The 22,483-nt window shown below is 43.9% G+C and overlaps 1 protein-coding gene across 4 annotated transcripts in view; it reads left to right on the plus strand.

The window, feature by feature from the left end:
* Positions 1–22,483, plus strand: part of ADGRD2 (adhesion G protein-coupled receptor D2) — a 930,084-nt gene that overhangs the window by 299,253 nt on the left and 608,348 nt on the right. For all 4 annotated transcript variants that reach the window (XM_077478839.1, XM_077478840.1, XM_077478842.1 and 1 more), the window contains exon 13: positions 2,890–2,948. In XM_077478839.1, coding sequence (XP_077334965.1) covers positions 2,890–2,948 — 59 coding nt within the window. The remainder of the gene's footprint in view (positions 1–2,889; positions 2,949–22,483) is intronic.

A 22,483-nucleotide genomic window follows, 5' to 3' on the forward strand; every position in this document is an offset into this window, starting at 1 on the left:
AGTATGGGGATACCACATGTGAGAGCCTTTTTGGCAGACTAGCCGCGTACAGGACCCCGTAAACCAATCACTGCCTTCAGGCATTCTAAGAGCGTAAATTGCTAATTTCACTTCCTCACTACAAAAAGTAGAAAATAAAATTTTTTTTCCAAATTTTTGCTTTTTTCGTCATTTATATCACACAAAAATAAAAATCCCAGTGATGATCAAATACCAAATGAAAGCTCTCTTTGTGGGAAGAAACGGATGTCAAATTTGTTGGGGTACATCATTGCATGACAATTTCCAGTTAAAGTAGCGCAGTGCCAAAATTTGCAAAACATGCTCTGGTCAGGAAGGGGGTACAACCTTCTGGAGGTCAAGTGATTAAGCATGTAAACAGTTTTTATTTTTCATTTTGGGATACAGTTTAAATAAAAACTGAACATTGTAAGAAACCCTGCCAGTGTAATGTGGTTTGTCATAATCCACTAACTGACACTTTTGCTTAGTCTGTGAAAGAAAGTTAAAAAAAATAAACTTAAAGTGGAACTTTAGTCAGAAAATTTAATCATACTAGATAACTTCAGGCTGGCCCCTTTTGCAGGTATAGCTAGGTAAAACATTAAAAATAATTGCCTTTACTGTTTAAAATCCAGTAATACACTGCCTCACCCTGCTCTACACATGCTCAGTCGCTCTGTATTTTTAGGTAATTTTAAGCACTGCCAAAATGATAGAGGCTGATCTGCAGACCGTCTTAAAGCAGAATTAAATGCTCCTATCATTTTGGAAACTGCCCAGACATTTTTCTGCACCCCCACATCAGACAGGCTAGACCCAGCCCTGGTGTTAACAGTCAGGGAAAAAGCCTGGTATAGTGGGAGGAAAAATGGCCAGTATTAGTGATCAGCGGGAATAAGAAAAGTCAGTATTCAGTAGAAAGAGAGAATGCAATTGTCAGTGGGAAGAAAAATGGCTGATGTTGACTGTGGGAGGAACAATGTCTTGACGCCTGTGGTCAATGAGGAAAAAAGAGATGCATTTGCTTCAGTGGGGCATAGTGGGACTGCTATGGTGCTCGGTGAGGGGCAACATTAATGCTTGAGGGGTTAGGGGATATTTGTGCTCAGTAGGAGGAGGGCAGAACACTAATGCTTAGTAGAGGGTGGATGGCACAATAGGGCATTGGGGGGGGGGGGGGGTTGGGGGGGACAAGAGTGTTGACAAAAGAAATGTGTGGAACAATAGTGCCCAGCAGAGGATAGGGGGAACAATACTTCTCAGACGGGGTAGAGCGAGAAATAGTGTCCAGCTAGAGATAGGGGTGAGGGGGAGTTAATAGTATTCAGAGGGAGGTGGAGGGGAACAATAGTGCCCAGAGGGTGGGGGGAAAAAATATTGGCCAGTGGTACAAAGGAGAACAGTGGCGCAGTGGGGTAAACATTGAGGTTGTGGGAAACAGTTACCTTGCACTAAAGTCTGTCTAGGTATACGCCTCCTTCTCTTTCTGCTGGGAATATGCAGATGTTGTTGGACAGGAGATCACAGAAACTACGTGGAGCTGGTACAAGCCCAGCACAAGGTCCAGAACACAGTATGCCAGGATTGTGTTGAAATACTGGGACAATCCAGGCATCCAGAACAGTAATTCCCCATCAGGTGCATGCTCTCCTTGTGATTGACAGCAGGCAGTGGGTGGATTCTATAGTAGGCTATTGACTAAGGATTCACCCACTGCCTGAATTCATTACCATGTGAAGAGGACCTGATGGATAACCAGTGTCTGAATCAGCCTTCAAAAATCCCATTTTGCAAGTGGAATTTGAGGGCTGGCGAGGAAGGGCTGACTTGGAGCCGGGGGGGGGGGGGGGGAGCACCTTTGGCAGCATGGGTTGAATGGGAGTCCTCCTCCCAGAGACCGTGGAGGGGAAGAGAGAGGAGAGCCGCCCGGATGATCAGAGTGCGAGGAACACAGCGAAAACTCCTTTCATTTCAATTGCTGCGTTCCCCGCCGCTAATTGTCACATATAGCCCCTAGTCCTGGCCCCAGAACGTTAATAGACATATCACCCAACCAATCCCAGGATGTATGATCTGTCTATCAAAGTTCCCCGGCCAGGAGGAGGGGCCGTATGTGACGGCGAGTGGCGGGGAACACAGCAATTGAAATGAAAGCTGTTATCATGCTCTGATCATCCAGGTGGCAATCTTGTTCCTCTCTTGCCCTGCACAGGCAGGCTTCATTGGTGGGCACAGGCTGTATGTTGGGCACAGGCTGCATTGATGGACACAGGTTGCATGGTGGGCACGTGCTGCATTGGTGGGCATGTGCTGCATTGGTGGGCAAGTGCTGCATTGGTGGGCACAAGCAGAATGGTGGGCACATTCTGCATTGGTGGGCACATTCTGCATTGGTGGGCACAAGCAGGCTACATTGGTGGGCACGGCTAGGCTGCATTGATGGGCAGGGCCAGGCTGCATTGGTGGACATGGGCAGACTGCATTGATGGATACAGGCGAGGCTGCATTGTTGAGCACAGATGAAGTAGCATTGATGGATACAGGTAGGCTGCATTGTTGGGTACAGATAAAGTTGTTGTTAATATCTATATTGTTAATATATTTGTATAACTTAATTATTGCATAAAACATTTAAGTATCATTTCATGAGATCATTTATGAGGGTGGGGTGGGGTTGGGTGGGGCAACTGCTAAGGACTTTAGATTGCAAAGTTCTTGAGGGCAGGGACTGATGTAAATGTACATTATATAAAGTGCTGCATAAATTATCAGCATTATGTAAATGCCTGTAATAGTCTTGTACTGTTTTATGTCAATGCAACAGCTGTGCTATTTAAAGGGAAGTATGAAGTATTGATAACTAAGTCACATTACATTGTCTCACAGAATGAAGTAATGAAGCGGAAACAGATTCCTATCTGTGCCTTTTGGGATTTTGGCATCCGGTAAGTTCACGTGCAGAGATTTTTTCATACAAATTGGTGATTTCTCTTGTGGGGGGTTCTAATAAGTTAATGATTTTTTAAATAACATTTTCTATTTTACTTAAAGTGGAAGTAAACTCCCCTATCGTTTTCAGCCAAGGAAGCTGCCATCTTTGCCTCTGTTTAATCTTCAACTGCTATGGTGCTGCACATGTGATTCGTTATGACACCAGCCATTGGATGGTTTGATAGTTTGGCTGAGAGCACAGCTAATGTGCAGTTAGCATTCCCGGCATGTCTTTTTTTTTTTAACTGTTTAAATCCATGGGTTTACTTCCACTTTAACATGGCATAGATTCTGTAAACACATTTTTATTTAGCGTAATATATTTTTTTGGGACAAATGAAAATGGTCAGTGTGTTGCATTCTCTGATAGGATGTTCTACTAGAGATATACAGGAGAACAGGAGAAATACTACGATCTTGTGTAGCATGCGTTACGCACAGATAAACAGAAACGCAGTGTGCTTTCCCTGGATACAACTTATGTTTGTTGCTGTCTGGTTTAGAAATTATATCAATCATTCTTGGTGACTTCAACATCCCTGTTAATCTTAACACTCTTGCTAATTCTAAGCTGCTGAGCCTAACCTTCTTTTGACCCAAAACAATGGACACACGTTTCTACTCACTCTGTTGGCAACTGCCTTGACCTCATATTCTCTCCTACCTATGCATTCCACACAACCTCTCCAACATTCCTTTTCTCTGATCACCACCTTATTCCTCCCCCTTGCCTTCCAACTACCAAACTATTACCCATAGAAACCCCTGCCACCTTAACCCTTCTCTTCTGCTACAGACTGTCTCTACGACAAAATCTCATCCTTGTCCTGCCCCAACATGGCCAATTCTGTCTACAACAGTTTACTGTCATCCACCCTGGATACCTTCGCCCCCCTCACTACGCACAGACTCAGGCCTCAACTGCTACAACCCTGGCAGAGAGACAATACCAGAAGCCTCAAAAAAACATAGCTGTGCTCTTGAGCGTCTGTGGTGTAAGACTCTGTCACAGCAAGATTTCAGCAAATATAAATCTGCCCTCCAAAAATACTGTTCCTGCCTCCATACTGCCAAACATACCTACTTTATCACTCTCATTAACACCCTCTCAAGCAGTCCTCATCAACTCTTTTCTACCTTTACCACTCTACTTCGTCCTCCATTACCTTTATCCACTGCCCAGGAGATTGCTAATCACTTCAAAAATAAGATTGAGACAATTTGTCTCGAGATCTTCACTCTACAGATATCTCCCTCACTTTACATTCCTCGTCCTCCTGCACAATCAATACTTCCCTCTTTTAGCCCAGCTACTAATGCCCCCTAACCTCTTGTCCCATGGACCCTGTTAGTTCTCAAATACTTTGGTCACTATCTAGCTCTAACCTATACTTTTTAACTCATATCTTCAACCTCTCTACTGGAATCTTTCCCAACCCTCTAAAACATGCGCTAGTCATGCCCACCAATCTTAACAATCTATCTCATTACCATTATCAGTACCATCTCATTACTCCATTTTGTCTCCAAACTCCTTGAACGTTTAGTCTACAACTGATAGAGCAACCACCTCATTGAGAATAACCTTTTTGATCCCCTTCAGTTGGGATTTCGCCCACAGCACTCCAAAGAAACTGCCCTCCTAAAACTCACAAATGACTTACTAATAGCCAAAACCAACGGTCATTATTCCGTACTCTTACTCTTGGACCTTTCCACTGCCATTGATACAGTTGACCACCTCCTCCTCCTCAAAAAACTAAATTTGCTTGGTCTCAATGTCTGCCCTCTCCATTGGTTTGAATCTTACCTATCTCACCAGACATATCAGCCTGGATGTCAAACCACTTCCACAAACTGAATCTATCTGAAACCAAGCTCTTAATATTTCCTCCCCCATGTGCCCCTTCCCCCAACTTCTGTCAAGATCAATGGCATATCTATCAGTCCGTCCCCACATGCCGGGGTGCTAGGGGTAACCTTAGACTCTGAACTGTCCTTTCAGGCCCACATCCAATCCCTGTCCAAATCAGGCCACCAGTCTCCACAACATTTCTAGAATATGTCCCTTTTTAACTAATGACACCACCAAAGCTTCTAATTCACTCCCTGGTTATCTCTCGCCTCGACTACTGCAACTCCCTCCTTATTGGATTACAATTAGACTATCCCCCCTTTAGTCTATAATGAATGCCACTGAAAGACTCATCCACCTTTACCAACCATTCAGTGTCCTCCACCCCTCTCTGCCAATCCCTACACTAGCTTCCACTCACCCAACGAATACAATTCAAAGTACTAACAATAATTTACAAAGCCATCCATAACTCTGTCCCCAGCTACATCACTAACCTCGGCCCAAAATACCAACCAAACCACTCTCTTCGGTCCTCCCAAGACCTCCTGCTCTCTAGCGCCCCTGTCACCTCCTCCCATGCTCGCCTCAATGATTTCTCCAGAGCTTTTGCCATCCTTTGGAACTGCCTACCCCAATCTGTCCAACTGTCCCCTAATCTATCCATCTTTAGACGATTCCGATCCCTGAAAACCCTTCTCTTTAAAGAAGCCTACTCTGCTTCTAACTAATACACTGTTTTACTTCCTCCATCAGCCCATCCCCCTCAGCTATTACCTTGTATCAATTTACCCTCCCTTTTTAGATTGTAAGCTGAAATGAGCAGGGCTTTCTTTCTGATTCCTCTTGTACCAAATTGTTATGTAACTGTAATGTCTGCCTTCATTTTGTTAAGCGCTGCGCAAACTGTTGGTGCTATATAAATCCTGTATAATAATAATAATAATAATAATAATAATAATGAAACCACAACTGCAAAATTCTTTAATTCAGCAATGGCCTGTGTATTAGACACAACAGGCAGCATAACTGGAACCTGTTCCTTCAAGACGTGACAAGGATTCAGTTAGAACGGTAATGGCTTAAAGTGGAACTTTAGCCTATGTAAATAAAATTGGCAGAACAGGCAGGATTTCATTTTGTTTTGTTTACAAACTGTTTATTTAAATATATTGTAAAACAGGAAATATTAGACTATATAAACATTTAAGTATTCAACATGACTGTCTTTAGCATACCAAAATATCAGTATACAGAGAAACCGTATATATTTTTATGTATAATATAGTAGAAACAGAGAAAAAAATTAAACATAAATTAAGACATATATAGAAAATAGAATACACTATAGAATATAGTTATATAACAGATCTTATCTTAAAATTTGTTAGATAATACCAAAAGCAAAAATAGAAAATCTTTTCCGTTATAGTATTCCATAATAGAAAACCAAACATCCCATTTTGCATGAAAAATGTGCATGGAATCAAAAATCATGTGACATTTTTTCTGTTCTCATAATGGCATTAATTCTGTTTTTAATGTATGAAAAATATACAGAATGATTTTTCCAATTAAATGCAATGACCCATAGGGGGTAATTTACTAAGATGAATGCGCTGCTCCGGTTCATACCTTCATTTGCGCGCCTGATAAATTATTAATTGAGCGTGTGAACCGGCGTACGCATAAGCACAACAGATAATATGCCGGCGCACGTGATAATAATATGCCATTGATAATAGCGCACGCTGTATCATTAACAGTCCATTCACACAGGGGCAACACGACTTCCAGCGCGACTTTGGGAGGCAACTTGGATACGACTTGAGTATGAATCACAGCGCGACTTGGGGCGACTTACAACACGACTTTAAGTCACCCCCAGGCCAGGCGACTTTAATTTTAAATAAAAAAACAGCATGGGCTCCCCTCCAAGAGCATACCAGGACCTTAAAAAAATAAAAATAAAAAAAATGGCGTGGGGTTCCCACTCAAAATTCATACCAGACCCTTATCCGAGCACGTAACCTAGCAGGCCGCAGGAAAAGAGGGGGGGAAGAGAGAGCGGCCCCCCCTCCTGAACCTTACCAGGCCACATGCCCTCAACATTGGGAGGGTGCTTTTGGGTATCCCCGAAAGCACATTGTCCCCATGTTGATGAGGACAAGGGCCTTATCCCCACAACCTTGGCCGATAATTGTGGCGGTCTGCGGGCGGGGGGGCTTATCGGAATCTGGAAGCCACCTTTAACAAGGGGACCCCCAGATTCCGCCCCCCCCCCCCCCAAATAAGTGTCAAAAGTGTTAAAAATTACAAGAGCCAGTTTTTGACAATTCCTTTATTAAAGTCTTCTTCTTTCATCTTCTTCGGGTCTTCTTCCTTCTTTCCTTCATCCTTTGGTTTCAGCACAGTGAACCAAAGCATTTGAACATGCGCAAATGGCGCTTGCGCATACACAGTGCACAAATTGACCTCGCGCAGTTCTAAGTGTATTTGCAGGCGCAGCAGGCTTGTTCAGAGAAAGTTACTTTTCCATTCTATTTTGGGCATATTTGTTACTTGGACAGTTATAACTATACTTCCTCACATCACACACATCACCCCCATAATATTAGCACTTCCACTTTCTTTAAATTCTGAATTGAAGATGCTGTGCGCCATATCTATAGCGGCGCACCGATCGCCGCCTCCCGTGCATCGGCAATATAGTAAATGGAGAATTGCGCCGTGTTACAGGCGCAAATGTTTTGTGAATACAAAAATGGCTGTTGCGCATAGGTGTGCGCCGCGACTCATGCCATTCGTAAATCAGCCCCATAGTGTTGCAACACAAAAGTATGGATTGATTGTACTGAAGAGGAGGACAATCCCAAAATTGGAGCAAATAGTAAACATATTGAAGGCGAAAGAGTATTTGAACTAGATATGATTTGTGAGGCCATCCTAGATATTTTCTGCCGGATTGGTTGAATTATTTCACAGCTCCAAAGAACATGTAAATAGGAGCCCTTGGTTGCAAAACCCCTAAAACAATTTTCTGAAGAATCAGCAAACATATGTATTCTAGAAGGTGTATAGTACCATCTAGTTAAAACTGTTATGGCTGTTTCTCTAATGGAAAGAGGGAACAGACAGGATTTTAATGTAGTGGCCAGCAATTGAGACCCAGAAGCTGTCCGTCTGAAAATGTCAGCGGCCGGGCACGGAGCTCATCAACACTACATGGTGCTGGAGCTGACGTGAGTATTAGTGCAAACCATTGCATAGAGCAGGTAAGTATAACATGTTTATTATATAGTTATATAGTTACATAGTTACATAGTAAGTGAGGTTGAAAAAAGACACAAGTCCATCAAGTCCAACCTATGTGTGTGATTATATGTCAGTATTACATTGTAAATCCCTGTATGTTGTGGTCGGTCAGGTGCTTATCTAATAGTATTCGATGTTTCCCGCTGAAGGGAATTCCACATCCTTGCTGCTCTTACAGTAAAGAACCCTCTACGTAGTTTAAGGGTAAACCTCTTTTCTTCTAATTTTAATGAGTGGGCATGTGTCCTCCAGACCCTTTATTAGCTTTGTTGCCCTTCTTTGTACTTTTCCATTTCCAGTACATCCTTCCTGTGGACTGGTGCCCAGAACTGGACAGCATACTCTAGGTGCGGTCAGACCAGAGTCTTGTAGCGTGGGAGAATTATCATTTTATCTCTGGAGTTGATTCCCTTTTTAATGCATGTCAATATTCTGTTTGCTTTGTTAGTAGCAGCTTGGCATTGCATGCCATTGCTGAGCCTATCATCTACTAGGACCCCCAGAGTATAGATTTCCATCCTAGATTCCCCCAGAGGTTCTCCCCCCAGTGTATAGATTACTTTCATATTTTTGCCACCCAAATTTTACATTTTTCTACATTAAACGTCCTTTGCCATGTAGTTGCCCACCCCATTAATTTGTTCAGATTTTTTTTGCAAGGTTTCCACATCCTGTGGAGAAGTTATTGCCATGCTTAACAAAATAAATAGGATTGGTCCCAGCACAGAACCCTGGGGGACCCCACTACCCACCCCTAACCATTCTGAGTACTCCCCATTTATCACCAACCTTTGAACTCACCCTTGTAGTCAGGTTTCAATTCATGTACTCACCCTATGGTCCATGCCAATGGACCTTATTTTGTACAGTAAATGTTTACGGGGAACTGTGTCAAATGCTTTTGCAAAATTCATATACACCACATCTATGGGCCTTCCTTTATCTAGATGACAACTCACCTCCTCATAGAAGGTTAATAGATTGGTTTGGCAATGCTAATTGATACCGTTCTTATGACTAAAATCATGTATACAGTCCCTTATCATCCCCTCCAAGAGCTTGCATGCTATTGATGTTAGGCTAGCCTGGTTTGTAAATCTCAGGGATGTATTTTGGGCCCATTTTAAATATTGGTGCTACATTGGCTTTTCTCCAATCAGCTGGTACCATTCCAGTCAGTAGACTATCAGTAAAAATTAGGAACAGTGGTCTGGCAATTACTTGACTGAGTTCTTCAAATACCCCCGTGTGCAAGCCATCTAGTCTCGGTGATTTATTAATATTAGGTTTCCCAAGATAATTTAAATTCTGTCCTCTGTTAACTATGGAGGCGCTTCCTGTGATGTGTCTTGAGGATAAACTTTACAGTTTTGCTTACTGAAGTCCTCAGATTCCCTCGTGAAGACCGAGGAGAAGAATAAATTCAATACCTTCGCCATCTCCCCATCCTTTGTAACCAGATGACCTTCCTCATTCTTTATGGGGCCAATATGGTCTGTCCTCCCCTTTTTACTATTTACATACTTTCTTAATATACTAACATACATACTGTTTACATACTTTCTTAAATTCTTGGGATTTTTTTGCTTTCCTCCTCTATGTGTCTTTCATTTTCTATCTTAACTGCCCTAAGTGCACCCTTAAGCCTCATACACATCTGATTTTCAGACGGGAAATGTTGGTTGTCAGGCTGTTGGAGGAAAATCCGACCGTGTGTATGCTCCATCTAACAATTGTTGTCGGACTTTCCACCAACAAATGTTGGCTAGCATGTTTTCAAATTTTCTGCCAACAAATGTGTGTTGTCGGATTTTCCGATCGTGTGTACACAAGTCCATTGGACAAAAGTCCAATGTACAAACACGCATGCTCGGAAGCAGGGATGAGCCAGAAGCGGTTGGTCTTGTAAACTAGTGTTCGTAATGGAGAATTACCATTCGGGAGGTAGCAAATTATGAAATCTCCAAATGCAGTGCACAATTATTTTCTTCTTTAATGGGATAATAATGAAGCTCCTTTGCTGGTGATACTGATGGAGTTATTGCACACTAATTTTTAAAGGCATTTTTTTCTAGTGATATCAAGAATAATATTATAGATTTTTTTTTTTATTTGTGCAAGTTGCCACAACATCATTATCCAGTTTTTAAGATCAAAAATACAACTAAGTTGGTGTCCCTTGTCAATTTTACATTATATTTTTTAAAATGTAACTGCCTACTCCCAAACTGTCATTTGAAGTAAAACACATAGTTGAGTATTATTCTCTCCAATTTTTTTATTGTGCATTAAAAAAAAATAAAAAAATATATATATATATATATATATATATATATATATATATATATATATATATATATATATATATATATAATTTTAGACATGCTATCTGCCAATAGAACGTAACCAAAAAGTGCATTCTATAAAATATAGAAAATATATCAAATCAAATTTTTATTCAACCAAAAAAATAAAATCAAAGCAATAACTCCAAGGCCAATAATAAATAACACGTTATCTCCTCCGATTCTGCAACATGTCTGGTTGACAAACAGAAATGTCCTGAAAAGCACAAAATGAAACGCGCGAACTGAAAAGCGCTAAATGAAAAACACGAAAAGAAAAGCGCAAATCAACACTCAAACTTCTACTTACAAGAAATTAGCAGAAGGAGCCCAAAGGGTGGCGCTAAAGAGGTAAAAAAACACGTACAGTAGTACGTTAAGTATGTCACTACGTTCAGAATTGTTTGCCAACATTTGTGTGACCGTGTTTATATAAGACAAGTTTGAGCAAACACCCTTCGGACAAAACACGTATGAGGCAATACATTTCTTGTTGCGTTCCTTATAAAGTCTGAATGCTGATGATCCCTCAACCTTGTATTTTTTGAAGGCCTTCTCCTTTGCTTTTATATGCATTTTTACATTGGAGTTAAGCCATCCAGGACTTTTCTGTGCTCTTTTAAATTACAAAAGTCCTGGATGGCTTAACTCCAATGTAAAAATGCATATAAAAGCAAAGAGGAAGGCCTTCAAAAGATATAAAGATTGAGGGATCATTATCAGCATTCAGACTTTATAAGGAATGCAACAAGCAATGTAAAGGTGCAATTAGGGCGGCTAAGATAGAACACGAAAGACACAGTCGAGGAAAGCAAAAAAATCTCAAGAAATTCTTTAAGTATGTAAACAGTAAAAAAGGGAGGACAGACCATATTGGACCCATAAAGAATGAAGAAGGTCACCTGGTTATAAAGGATGGGGAATATTGTTATGCTTTAACCACTTAAGCCCCGGACCAATTGTCAGCCTAAGGACCAGATGTCTTTTTACAATTTCACACTGCACTGCTTTAACTGGTAATTGCGCGGTCATGCAATGTTGTACCCAAACAAAATTTGCGTCCTTTTCTTCCCACAAATAGAGCTTTCTTTTGATGGTATTTGATTGCCTCTGAAAATTTTGAAAAAAAAAGATATTTTCTACTTTTTGTTATAAGAAAAATCAAATAAACTCAATTTTAGTCATACATTAAGCCCAAAATGTATTCAGCCACATGTCTTTAGTAAAAAAAAAAATGTCAATAAGCGTATATTTATTGGTTTGCGCAAAAGTTATAGCATCTACAAACTAGAGTACATTTTCTGGAATTTACACAGCTTTTAATTTATGACTGCCTATCTCATTTCTTGAGGTGCTAAAATGGCAGGGCAGTACAACCCCACCCAATTTTGGAAAGTAGACACCAAGGAAATCGCTGAGAGGCATGTTGAGCCCATTGAATATTTTTTTTTTGTCCCAAGTGATTGAATGACAAAAAAAAAAGTTTACAAAAAGTTGTCACTAAATGATACAGGATATTGCTCACACATGCCATAGTTATATGTGGAATTGCACCCCAAAAGATATTCTGCTGCTTCTCCTGAGTACGGGAATACCACATGTGTGGGACTTTTTGGGAGTCTAGCCGCGTACGGGACCCCGAAGACCAATCACCGCCTTCAGGATTTCTAAAGCCCCATACACACTATCAGATTGTCTGCTGATTTTTTCCTTCAGGTTTACCAAAATCATGTAGTACAAGGGCCGGCCAGATTGCATACACATTGAAACCCCTAAGGTTTGACCTCATATTATATGGTTTTGGTAAATCTGATGGAAAAAATCAGCAGACAATCTGATAGTGTGTAAGGGGCTTTAGGGTGCACATTTTTGATTTCACTCCTCACTACCTATCACAGTTTCGAAGGCCATAAAATGCCAAAATAAAACAACCCCCCCCAATGACCCCATTTTGGAAAGTACACCCTAAGCTACTTACTGAGAGGCATGTTGAGTCCATGGAATATTTAATATTTTGCCACAAGTTGCGGGAATATTACATACTTTTTTTTTTTTTTGCACAGAGTTGTCACTAAATGATATATTGCTCACACATGCTATGGGTATAAGTGAAATTATACCCCAAAATACATTCTGCTGCTTCTCCTGAGTACGGGGATACCACATATGGGGGACTTTTTGTGAGCCTAGCCGCGTACGGGACCCCGAAAACCAAGCACCGCCTTCAGGATTTAAATATAAAACGCTACCAAAAAAACTGTTAGCGATCGCAGGGATCAGGCCTGACTCTGTGAATGCTGCAGTTATGTGTTTAGTGTTTTGTAAGTGACAGTGATTGATTGATACTGCACTTGGGTGGGCTGGGCGGAGGGGCAAAACGCAGGTGCTAGCAGGTATCTGGGCTGATCCCGCTAACAATGCGTTTTTTTGGAACCTTAAACTGCTGGGGCGCTAGTATAGATCTGATCAGATCAGATATTGATCTGTTCAGATACTATACCACTACGGGAGGTGTATGCTTTGCGCATGGGTGTTAGCGGTACTGGCACTAACCTAGCGCTGCCTGGGGCGACGCAGACCCTATCTGACCCTAAAACCTAATTGATATCACCCGCCGGGTGATCAGGGGGTTAAACCTTTATAGGGTAATAAATGGTGGGTGCCCCGATGCTATAAAAAGCAAACTAACTAACCAGCGTCACCCGTAGCACTTATACAGTGATCACTGGTGAAAGGGTTAAAACCTTTATTAGGTAGTATATGGGCGTCCCTGACGCTATATAAAAACCTGACGGGGAACCTAAATAACTAACTGGCTAACCAGCGTCACCAGTGACACTTATACGGTGTTTGCTGGTGAAAGGGTTAACTCTAGGGGCAATCAGGGGGTTAAAACCTTTATTAGGTAGTATATGGGGGTAACTAACGCTATAAAAACCTGGCGGTGAATCTAAAAAATAACTAGCTACCTAACGGCACCAGTGACACTAATGCAGCGATCAGAAAAACGATTGCTTAGTGACACTGGCAAAAGGGGGTGAAAGGGTTACCTGGGGGGCAATAAAGGGTTAAACCTTTATTGGGGGGGTAGGGGGCTACCCTGGACCTAACACTAACTGCCCTGACACTTTTTATAGTCACAACTGACACTAAATGCAGTGATCAGTAAATAAATGATCACTGCAATCAGTGACACTGTGACTGGGAGGGGCGATCAGGGGGTGAAAGTGTGCCTATGTGTACCTACGTGTCAGTGTACTGTTGGTGCACTTACTATGATGTCTTCTCTCCTCGCCGTCCGGTCAAAAAGACTGCCTCGAGGAGAGTGACATCACTTCCTCCTGCCTGTGTTTACACTACATAGGCAGGGGAAGCTTCTCATTCACCAGGAGCGATCGCGAGGGGATGGCCAGAAACCAACGCCCATCCCCTCATCCTCTCCTGAAGCGAAACAGACCGCCGCAGCCAGCGGGAGGGGGTCCGATAGGACCCCCCACCCGCTGGAAGGCAGGCACGTACGGGTATGTGCTTGTGCCTGTCCGTGCCATTGTGCTCGACGTATATTTACATGCGGCGGTCCTTAAGTGGTTAACCACTTGCCCACCGCCTTCCGCATATATACTGTGAGAAGGTGGCTTGGCTGTGCAAACCAACATACCTGTACGGTCCATAAATGCGGTAGTGGGGGCACACGCACTACCACGATGTCGGCCGGCTCCACACAATCGCGGAGATGCAGAATGGGGATCTGCCTATGTAAACAAGGTGGATCCCCATTCTGACAGGGGATCAAGGGGTTAACTATGCTGTTCCTAGTGATCAGGAACAGCGATCTCTGTGTTGTCTCATTAGACCCATCCCCACACAGAACACACCCAGGGAACATAGTTAACCCCTTGATCGCTCCTAGTGTTAACCCCTTTCCTGCATCATTTATACATTTATCAGTGCATTTTTTAGCCCTGATCACTGTAATAATGTCACTGGTCCTCAAAAAGTGTCACTTAGGGTCAGATTTGTCCGTCGAAATGTTGCAGTCCCGCAAAAAAAATCGCAGATCCCCACCACTACAAGTAAAAACAAAACAAACAAAAAAGTCCCTAAATCTATCCCCTATTTTGTAGACGCCATAACTTTTGCGCAAACCAATTAATATATGCTTATTGCAATTTTTTACCAAAAATATGTAGAAGAATACATATTGGCCTAAACAGAAAATACACATTTTTTTTTGGATATGTATTATAGTAGAAAGTAAAAAATATTTTTTTTTTTTCAAAATTGTCAGATTTTTTTATTTTTTTATAACGCAAAAAAGCAGAGGTGATCAAATACCACCAAAAGAAGGTTCTATTTGTGGGAAAAAAGGACATTCATTTTGTTTGGGTACAAGATTGCAAGATCGCTCAATTGTCAGTTAAAGCGACACAGTGCTGTATCACAAAAAATGGCCTGGTCACTAAGGGTAAATTATTCTGAGGCTGAAGTGGGCTCGTTCACACTAAATGCACAGTTGCCGCACAGTTAGTGTGCATTTTAGTGGAGCAGAATGTGAATTGAGGCACTAAGCTTACCACTGTACACACTTAGTAGAGCAAAGATGCCTTCTGAGGAATTCCGGATGAAATTGTGGAATTTATTCAGTTATCATCTGAATGTATCAAAAATGCTAGGTTTCAGAGTTATTTTATAAATGACCCGACACCAGTCACATTTTAGCTATTGTCGGTCATCTGCTAGTAATTCTGAGAATTTTAATAATTGATTACTAACTATAAAAGGAAACCATTATATTCTGAGTTTTTAAATAAAGTAAACAAAATGTTTACAATATAATATATTGGTAGGGGGATATGGTGTATTGATAACCTCCTCGTTATTGAAGTGGCCAGTTCAAACCCTTATGTTCTGGTTATTTTACACATTAACAGTGGTTGCATTAGGGTAGCTCATTCATTTCAATAGATTGGTATCACACCAAAAGACCGAAAAAACAGGCAAGCAACCTTTTTCTCCTCACACAGCATTCCACAATGCACGGTTATGCATTAGCGCACATTGTGGTTCACAACATTGCAGGTTCATTGTGACACTGTCTTAAGATGCTATTCATAATCAATGATACTGCAATGCACTAACACTCGTAACATGAATTACCCCACTGAAGTGGTGTGAATGAGCCCTTGTGTAGATTGTCTGAACACAAACCAGGGTCCACTCATCAGAAAGAATCGATGAAAACTATAGTTGGTGAAAATTGGCCTTGAGAAAAAACAACAATTGAAAAAAAAAAAGCAGCAAATATATTATCCTAGAGATTGATTGAACTGTTTGTTCAGTCTGTCCATTATTGTGTGGTCAGCCAAATAAAAATTCAGGTCAGTGTTCAAGACTTTGCAGAGTGCCTTCCAAAACTTGGAATCCCACAGTCAGATAGTCTGCATAGATTTACAAAACTGTTAGATGGTGGAACTAATAAAATACAACAAAGTAATAAAAACCCAGGTCGGTATCATCCCAGACTGAATATCAGACTAGAGAGTCTCTGACTGACAATATCAATAGGGATGCCATGAAATCTATTTTCTGCATTAACCACTTTCAGACCGGACCATTTTGCTGGTAAATGACCAGAGGTCTTTTTACACTTTGGCACTGCGCTGCTTTAACTGGTAATTGCGCGGTCATGCAATGTTGTACCCAAACAAAATTTGCGTCCTTTTCTTCCCACAAATAGAGCTTTCTTTTGATGGTATTTGATTGCCTCTGCGATTTTTATTTTTTGCGATATAAACGTAAAAAGACCGCAAATTTTGAAAAAAAATGATATTTTCTACTTTTTGTTATTAGAAAAATCCAATAAACTCAATTTTAGTCATACATTTAGGCCAAAATGTATTCAGCGACATGTCTTTGGTAAAAAAAAAGTCAATAATTGTATATTTATTGGTTTGCGCAAAAGTTGTCACATCTACAAACTAAGGTACGTTTTCTGGAATTTACGCAGCTTTTAGTTTACGACTGCCTATCTCATTTCTTGAGGTGCTAAAATGGCAGGGCAGTACAAAACCCCCCCAAATGACCCCATTTTGGAAAGTAGACCCCCTAAGGAAATTGATAAGAGGCATGTTGAGCCCATTGAATATTTTATTTTTTTGCCTCAAGCGATTGAATAATGACAAAAAAAAAATTTTTTTTTTTTTTACACAAAGTTGTCACTAAATGATATATTGCTCACACATGCTATGGGTGTATGTGAAATGACACCCCAAAATCAATTCTGCTGCTTCTCCTGAGTACGGGGATACCACATATGTGGGACTTTTTGGGAGCCTAGCCGCGTACGGGGCCCCGAAAACCAAGCACCGCCTTCAGGCTTTCTAAGGGCGTAAATTTTTGAGTTCACTTCTCACTACCTATTACAGTTTTGAAGGCCATAAAATGCCAAGATGGCACAAAACCCCCACAAATGACCCCATTTTAGAAAGTAGACACCCCAAGCTATTTGCTGAGAGGCATGTTGAGTTCATGGAATATTTTATATTTTGCCACAAGTTGCGGGAAAATTACAAACTTTTTTTTTTTTTTTTTTTTTTAACAAAGTTGTCACTAAATGATATATTGCTCATGCATGCCATGAGCATATGTGAAATGACACCCCAAAATCAATTCTGCTGCTTCTCCTGAGTACGGGGATACCACATATGTGGGACTTTTTGGGAGCCTAGCCGCGTACGGGGCCCCGAAAACCAAGCACCGCCTTCAGGCTTTCTAAGGGCGTAAATTTTTGAGTTCACTTCTCACTACCTATTACAGTTTTGAAGGCCATAAAATGCCAAGATGGCACAAAACCCCCACAAATGACCCCATTTTAGAAAGTAGACACCCCAAGCTATTTGCTGAGAGGCATGTTGAGTCCATGGAATATTTTATATTTTGCCACAAGTTGCGGGAATATTACAAACTTTTTTTTTTTTTTTCACAAAGTTGTCACTAAATGATATATTGCTCACGCATGCCATGGACATATGTGAAATGACACCCCAAAATAAATTCTGCTGCTTCTCCTGAGTACGGGGATACCACATATGTGGGACTTTTTGGGAGCCTAGCCGCGTACGGGGCCCCGAAAACCAAGCACTGCCTTCAGGCTTTCTAAGGGCGTTACAGTTTTGAAGGCCATAAAATGCCAAGATGGCACAAACCCCCCCCAAATGACCCCATTTTGGAAAGTAGACACCCCTAAATTTAGGGGTACACTAGTGAGACTAGGTAATAAATGGCGGGTGCCCTGAAACTATAAAAAAATAACTAACCAACCAGCGTCACCTGTAACAGTTATATGGTGATCACTGGTGAAAGGGTTAACTAGGGGGCAATTAGGGGGCTTTATGCGGTAGTATATGGGGGTCCCTGGCGCTATAAAAAGCTGCAGCGAACCTAAATACCTACCTGCCTAACTAGCGTCACCTGTGACACTAATACAGCGATCAGAAAAACGATCGCTTATTAGGCTGGGTTCACACTGGAGCGATGCGGGAACGCCACGAATGCGCGGCGGGTTCCCGCATCGCATGCCTCCCGGCGGCAGTTCACACTGCCCTATGCGAACTGCTGGGAGTGTCAGTGAAATGTTACTGACACCCCCAGATCAGTTCGCATATCGCAGTGCGATCTGCAAACTCGGATCGCATGGTGTGAACACCCATGCGATCTGATTCTGCTGCGGGCCAAAAAAAGGGTCCCGTGCGAATTTGCGGCGGGTGCGGCGGGTGCGGCGAATGGCTGAACTCGAATCGCACAGAGATCGGATGTGATTTGCACTGCAGTGCGGTGCGAATCACATCCGTTCTCATAAACCGCTGCAATGTGAACCCAGCCTTAGTGACACTGGCGACGGGGGGTGATCACGGGGTTAAACCTTTATTGGGGGGGTTAGGGGGGTACCTTAGAACTAAAGGGGGCTAACCCTAACTGCCCTAACAGTTATTAGTCACAAATGACACCCGCCGGGTGATCAGGGGGTTAAACCTTTATTAGGTAATAAATGGCGGGTGCCCTGAAACTATAAAAAAATAACTAACCAACCAGCGTCACCTGTAACAGTTATATGGTGATCACTGGTGAAAGGGTTAACTAGGGGGCAATCAGGGGGCTTTATGCGGTAGTATATGGGGGTCCCTGGCGCTATAAAAAGCTGCGGCGAACCTAAATACCTACCTGCCTAACTAGCGTCACCTGTGACACTAATACGGCGATCAGAAAAATGATCGCTTATTAGGCTGGGTTCACACTGGAGCGATGCGGAAACGCCGCGAATCCGCGGCGGGTTCCCGCATCGCATGCCTCCCGGCGGCAGTTCACACTGCCCTATGCGAACTGCTGGGAGTGTCAGTGAAATGTTACTGACACCCCCAGATCAGTTCGCATATCGCAGTGCGATCTGCAAACTCGAATCGCATGGTGTGAACACCCATGCGATCCGATTCTGCTGCGGGCCAGAAAAAGGGTCCCGTGCGAATTTGCGGCGGGTGCGGCGGGTGTGGCGGGTGCGGCGAATGGCTGAACTCGAATCGCACAGAGATCGGATGTGATTTGCACTGCAGTGCGGTGCGAATCACATTCGTTCTCATAAACCGCTGCAATGTGAACCCAGCCTTAGTGACACTGGCGACGGGGGGTGATCACGGGGTTAAACCTTTATTGGGGGGGGTTAGGGGGGTACATTAGAACTAAAGGGGGCTAACTCTAACTGCCCTAACAGTTATTACAGTCACAAATGACACCAATGCAAAAAAAAAAAAAAAAAAAATGACATTGGTGTCACTGTGACTGGGGGGCAGGGGTAATTGGGGGGGTGATCGGGGGGTAAAGGGGGGGTGTGAGTGTGCCTGGCATGTTCTACTGTGTGTGTAGAGTGTTGGTGCAACTCACCGATCCGCTCTCCTCCGTGTCGGAACGAAAAATACCGACACGGAGGAGAGAATACATCACTTCCTCTCCTGTGTTTACATTACAGGAGAGGAAGTGATGTCACCGGGGATTTCTATTCGTCGGGAGCGATCGCGAGGGGGTGGCCATGAATGAATGGCCGCCCCCTCGTCCCGGATCGCTCCCGGACGAAAACCGACCGCCGCAGGCACCGGGCGGGGGCCCGATCGGGCCCCCGACCCGCGGGAGGCAAGGGACGTACATGTAAGTCCTTATGCCTGCCCGTGCCATTCTACCGACGTACATCGGCGTGCGGCGGTCGGCAACTGGTTAAAGTGTTACTAAACCCACAACAGTAAAATCAGTCTGTATATGCAGTAAAGCATGCTTGGTATACTCACAGTGGAACCTAAGGGGTTAATCCTCTGCATTGTCTAATTATCCCCTTTTTCCACAGTCCCCAAACCATCTCCAGATAGTATAAAGCTTTGGGGGCAAGCTGCACATGCTTAGTTTGGTGTGTATTGCTAGAGAGTTTTTTTTTTTCTTGGGAGAGTGCATGTGATCAGCACAGGGCCAATCAGCAATGCCCAGAGAGAGGGTCCGGTGTCCTGCATCCAGGGGAAAATGAAAACTCCCCCCTACAAGCTTTAACCAGACACTTAGTGTAACCAGTCACAAAACTGCTCTAACTGCTGATGAGAAAAGATATTAAGTAGGGATGAGCTTGTTCTTTTGTTCTAAAACGAACCAAACATATGGGACATTTGCAGAAAATTTGAGTGCCGCGGAATGCCCCATAAGGCACTGTGAGATCAGAGCAGTGCATTGCTGTATGATGATTGGCCAAAGCATGCACCTGACTGGCATGCTTTGGCCAATCACAGCGTGCTCTACTGAGAGCCATAATTGCTCAAAGGCAGGGTGCCTTTGGAAAATCATGGCTCAGGGTGACTTATGCCGCGTACACACGATCAAACAAGTGGGTGGAAAAGTCCGGCAAACTGAAGTCCGCCGGACAATCCCCCTGTGTGTAGCCTCCGGCATACTTTTTGGACCCGAAAGTACGGCGGACTTAGAAAGTAGTTTTGCACTCCAATCTTCCCGCCGGACTCGCATTTCGGCGGACAATCCGGCCGTGTGTATGCCAGTCCGCCGTACTTTTGAAATGAGCGGACTTTTCCCCCCCGGAGAAAAGTCCGCTCATTTCGAGCGGGTCTCCAGGTAGGCGGGGCCAGCGAAGGAGACGTCGCTGGCCCCGCCGATCTGGTATGGACTTAAAGGGGAACCCCAACGCCGAAAAAAATCGGCGTGGGGGTCCCCCCAGGTCCACATCAGACCCTTGTCCGAGCACGCTATCTGGCCGGCCAGGAAAGGGGGGATGAGCGAGCGCCCCCCCCCCCCCCCCCCCCCGCCTGAGCCGTACCAGGCCGCGTGCCCTCAACATGGGGGGTGCCATGGGGAAGGGGGGGGGGCGCGCCCCCCCCACCCCAAAGCACCTTGTCCCCATGTTGATAAGGACTCGGCCTCTTCCCGACAACCCTGGCCGTTGGTTGTCGGGGTCTGCGGGTGAGGGGCTTATCGGAATCCGGGAGCCCCCTTTAATAAGGGGGGACCCCGGATACCGGCCCCCCACCCTATGTGAATGAGTATGGGGTACAATGTACCCCTACCCATTCACCTGTAAAATAAAGTACAAAAAAAACCACAACACACAAGATAAAATAGTTTATTGCACAGCTCCGGGGGTCTTCCGCCTTCGGGGGTCTTCTCGCCGGACTCCTCCGCTTTCTTCTTGTAGCTCTTTTACTAGCGGAGGAGCCCGGCTTTCTTCCTCGCCGCCGCCCTTCTTCCGACTTCGGGGGTCTTGTCCCCCTCTTCGGTTCTTCTGCCGGGCCACCGCGCCTTCTTCTAGCTCTTTTACAGGCGGTGGCCCGGTCTTCTGTCGCCGCTGCTGCTGTCGCCGCCGCCTTCTGTTCTTCTGTTCTCTTCTTCTTCTTCTTCTTCTTCAGATGTTGCCTCACCGAGTCCTCCGCTCACAATGACGGGGACCGGGCACGCGGCGACTTATATAGGGACATCGCCGGATGATGTCCCCGCCTATTATGATGTCACAGTCCCAGCATCCATGTTGAGGGCACGTGGCCTGGTACGGCTTAGGAGGGGGGGCGCTCGCTCGGTTCCCCCCTTTCCTGGCCGGCCGGGTAGCGTGCTCGGACAAGGGTCTGATGTGGACCTGGGGGGGACCCCCACGCCGATTTTTTTTCGGCGTTGGGGTTCCCCTTTAAGTCCATACCAGGCGGCGGGGCCAGCGACGTCTCATTCGCGGGCCCCGCCTACCTGGAGACACGATCGAAATGAGCGGACTTTCCTCCACGTGCGTGGGCGAGTCCGTTCATTTCAAAAGTAGGGTGGATAGTACGGCGGACTTAGTACGCCGTATTAGTCAGCTGAAAAAGTGCCGTGTGTGGGCAAGTAGCCTGTTCGGAAAGTCCGACGGACAGTCTGGCGGGAAGTCCGCCAGACTAAGTCCGTCGGATAGACGGCTACGTGTGTACGTGGCATAAGACTACACTCCACACTATATAAGGCTGCTTACAGAGTGGCCGTGTGTAGTGTTGTTGGCATGGACAGAGAGATATCTTGAGTTAGATTAAGCAGGTAGGTTAATGAGTTAGTGGCAGTGTATTTTATATATATCTACTCTGCATTTAGCATAGACAGAGGAGTGGCCTGGTATGGATTTTGGGTGGGACATTCACACCATTTTTTTTGGTATTTTGTGTATTTTTATCTATATTTCCATAATCTGACAATACATTAAAGCCGCAAGCAGTTTTAACCACTTACAGACCGGACCATTTTGCTGGTCAAAGACCAGACCACTTTTTGCGAATCGGCACTGCGTCGCTTTAATTGACAATTGCGCGGTCGTGCGACGTGGCTCCCAAACAAAATTGACGTCCTTTTTTTCCCACAAATAGAGCTTTCTTTTGGTGGTATTTGATCACCTCTGCGGTTTTAATTTTTTGCGCTATAAGCA

This window comes from Lithobates pipiens, unplaced genomic scaffold, assembly GCF_037356315.1.
Source record: "Lithobates pipiens isolate NorthernLeopardFrog02 unplaced genomic scaffold, aLitPip1_a1.2 Scaffold_1, whole genome shotgun sequence".
In the NCBI taxonomy this organism is placed as follows: domain Eukaryota; kingdom Metazoa; phylum Chordata; class Amphibia; order Anura; family Ranidae; genus Lithobates; species Lithobates pipiens.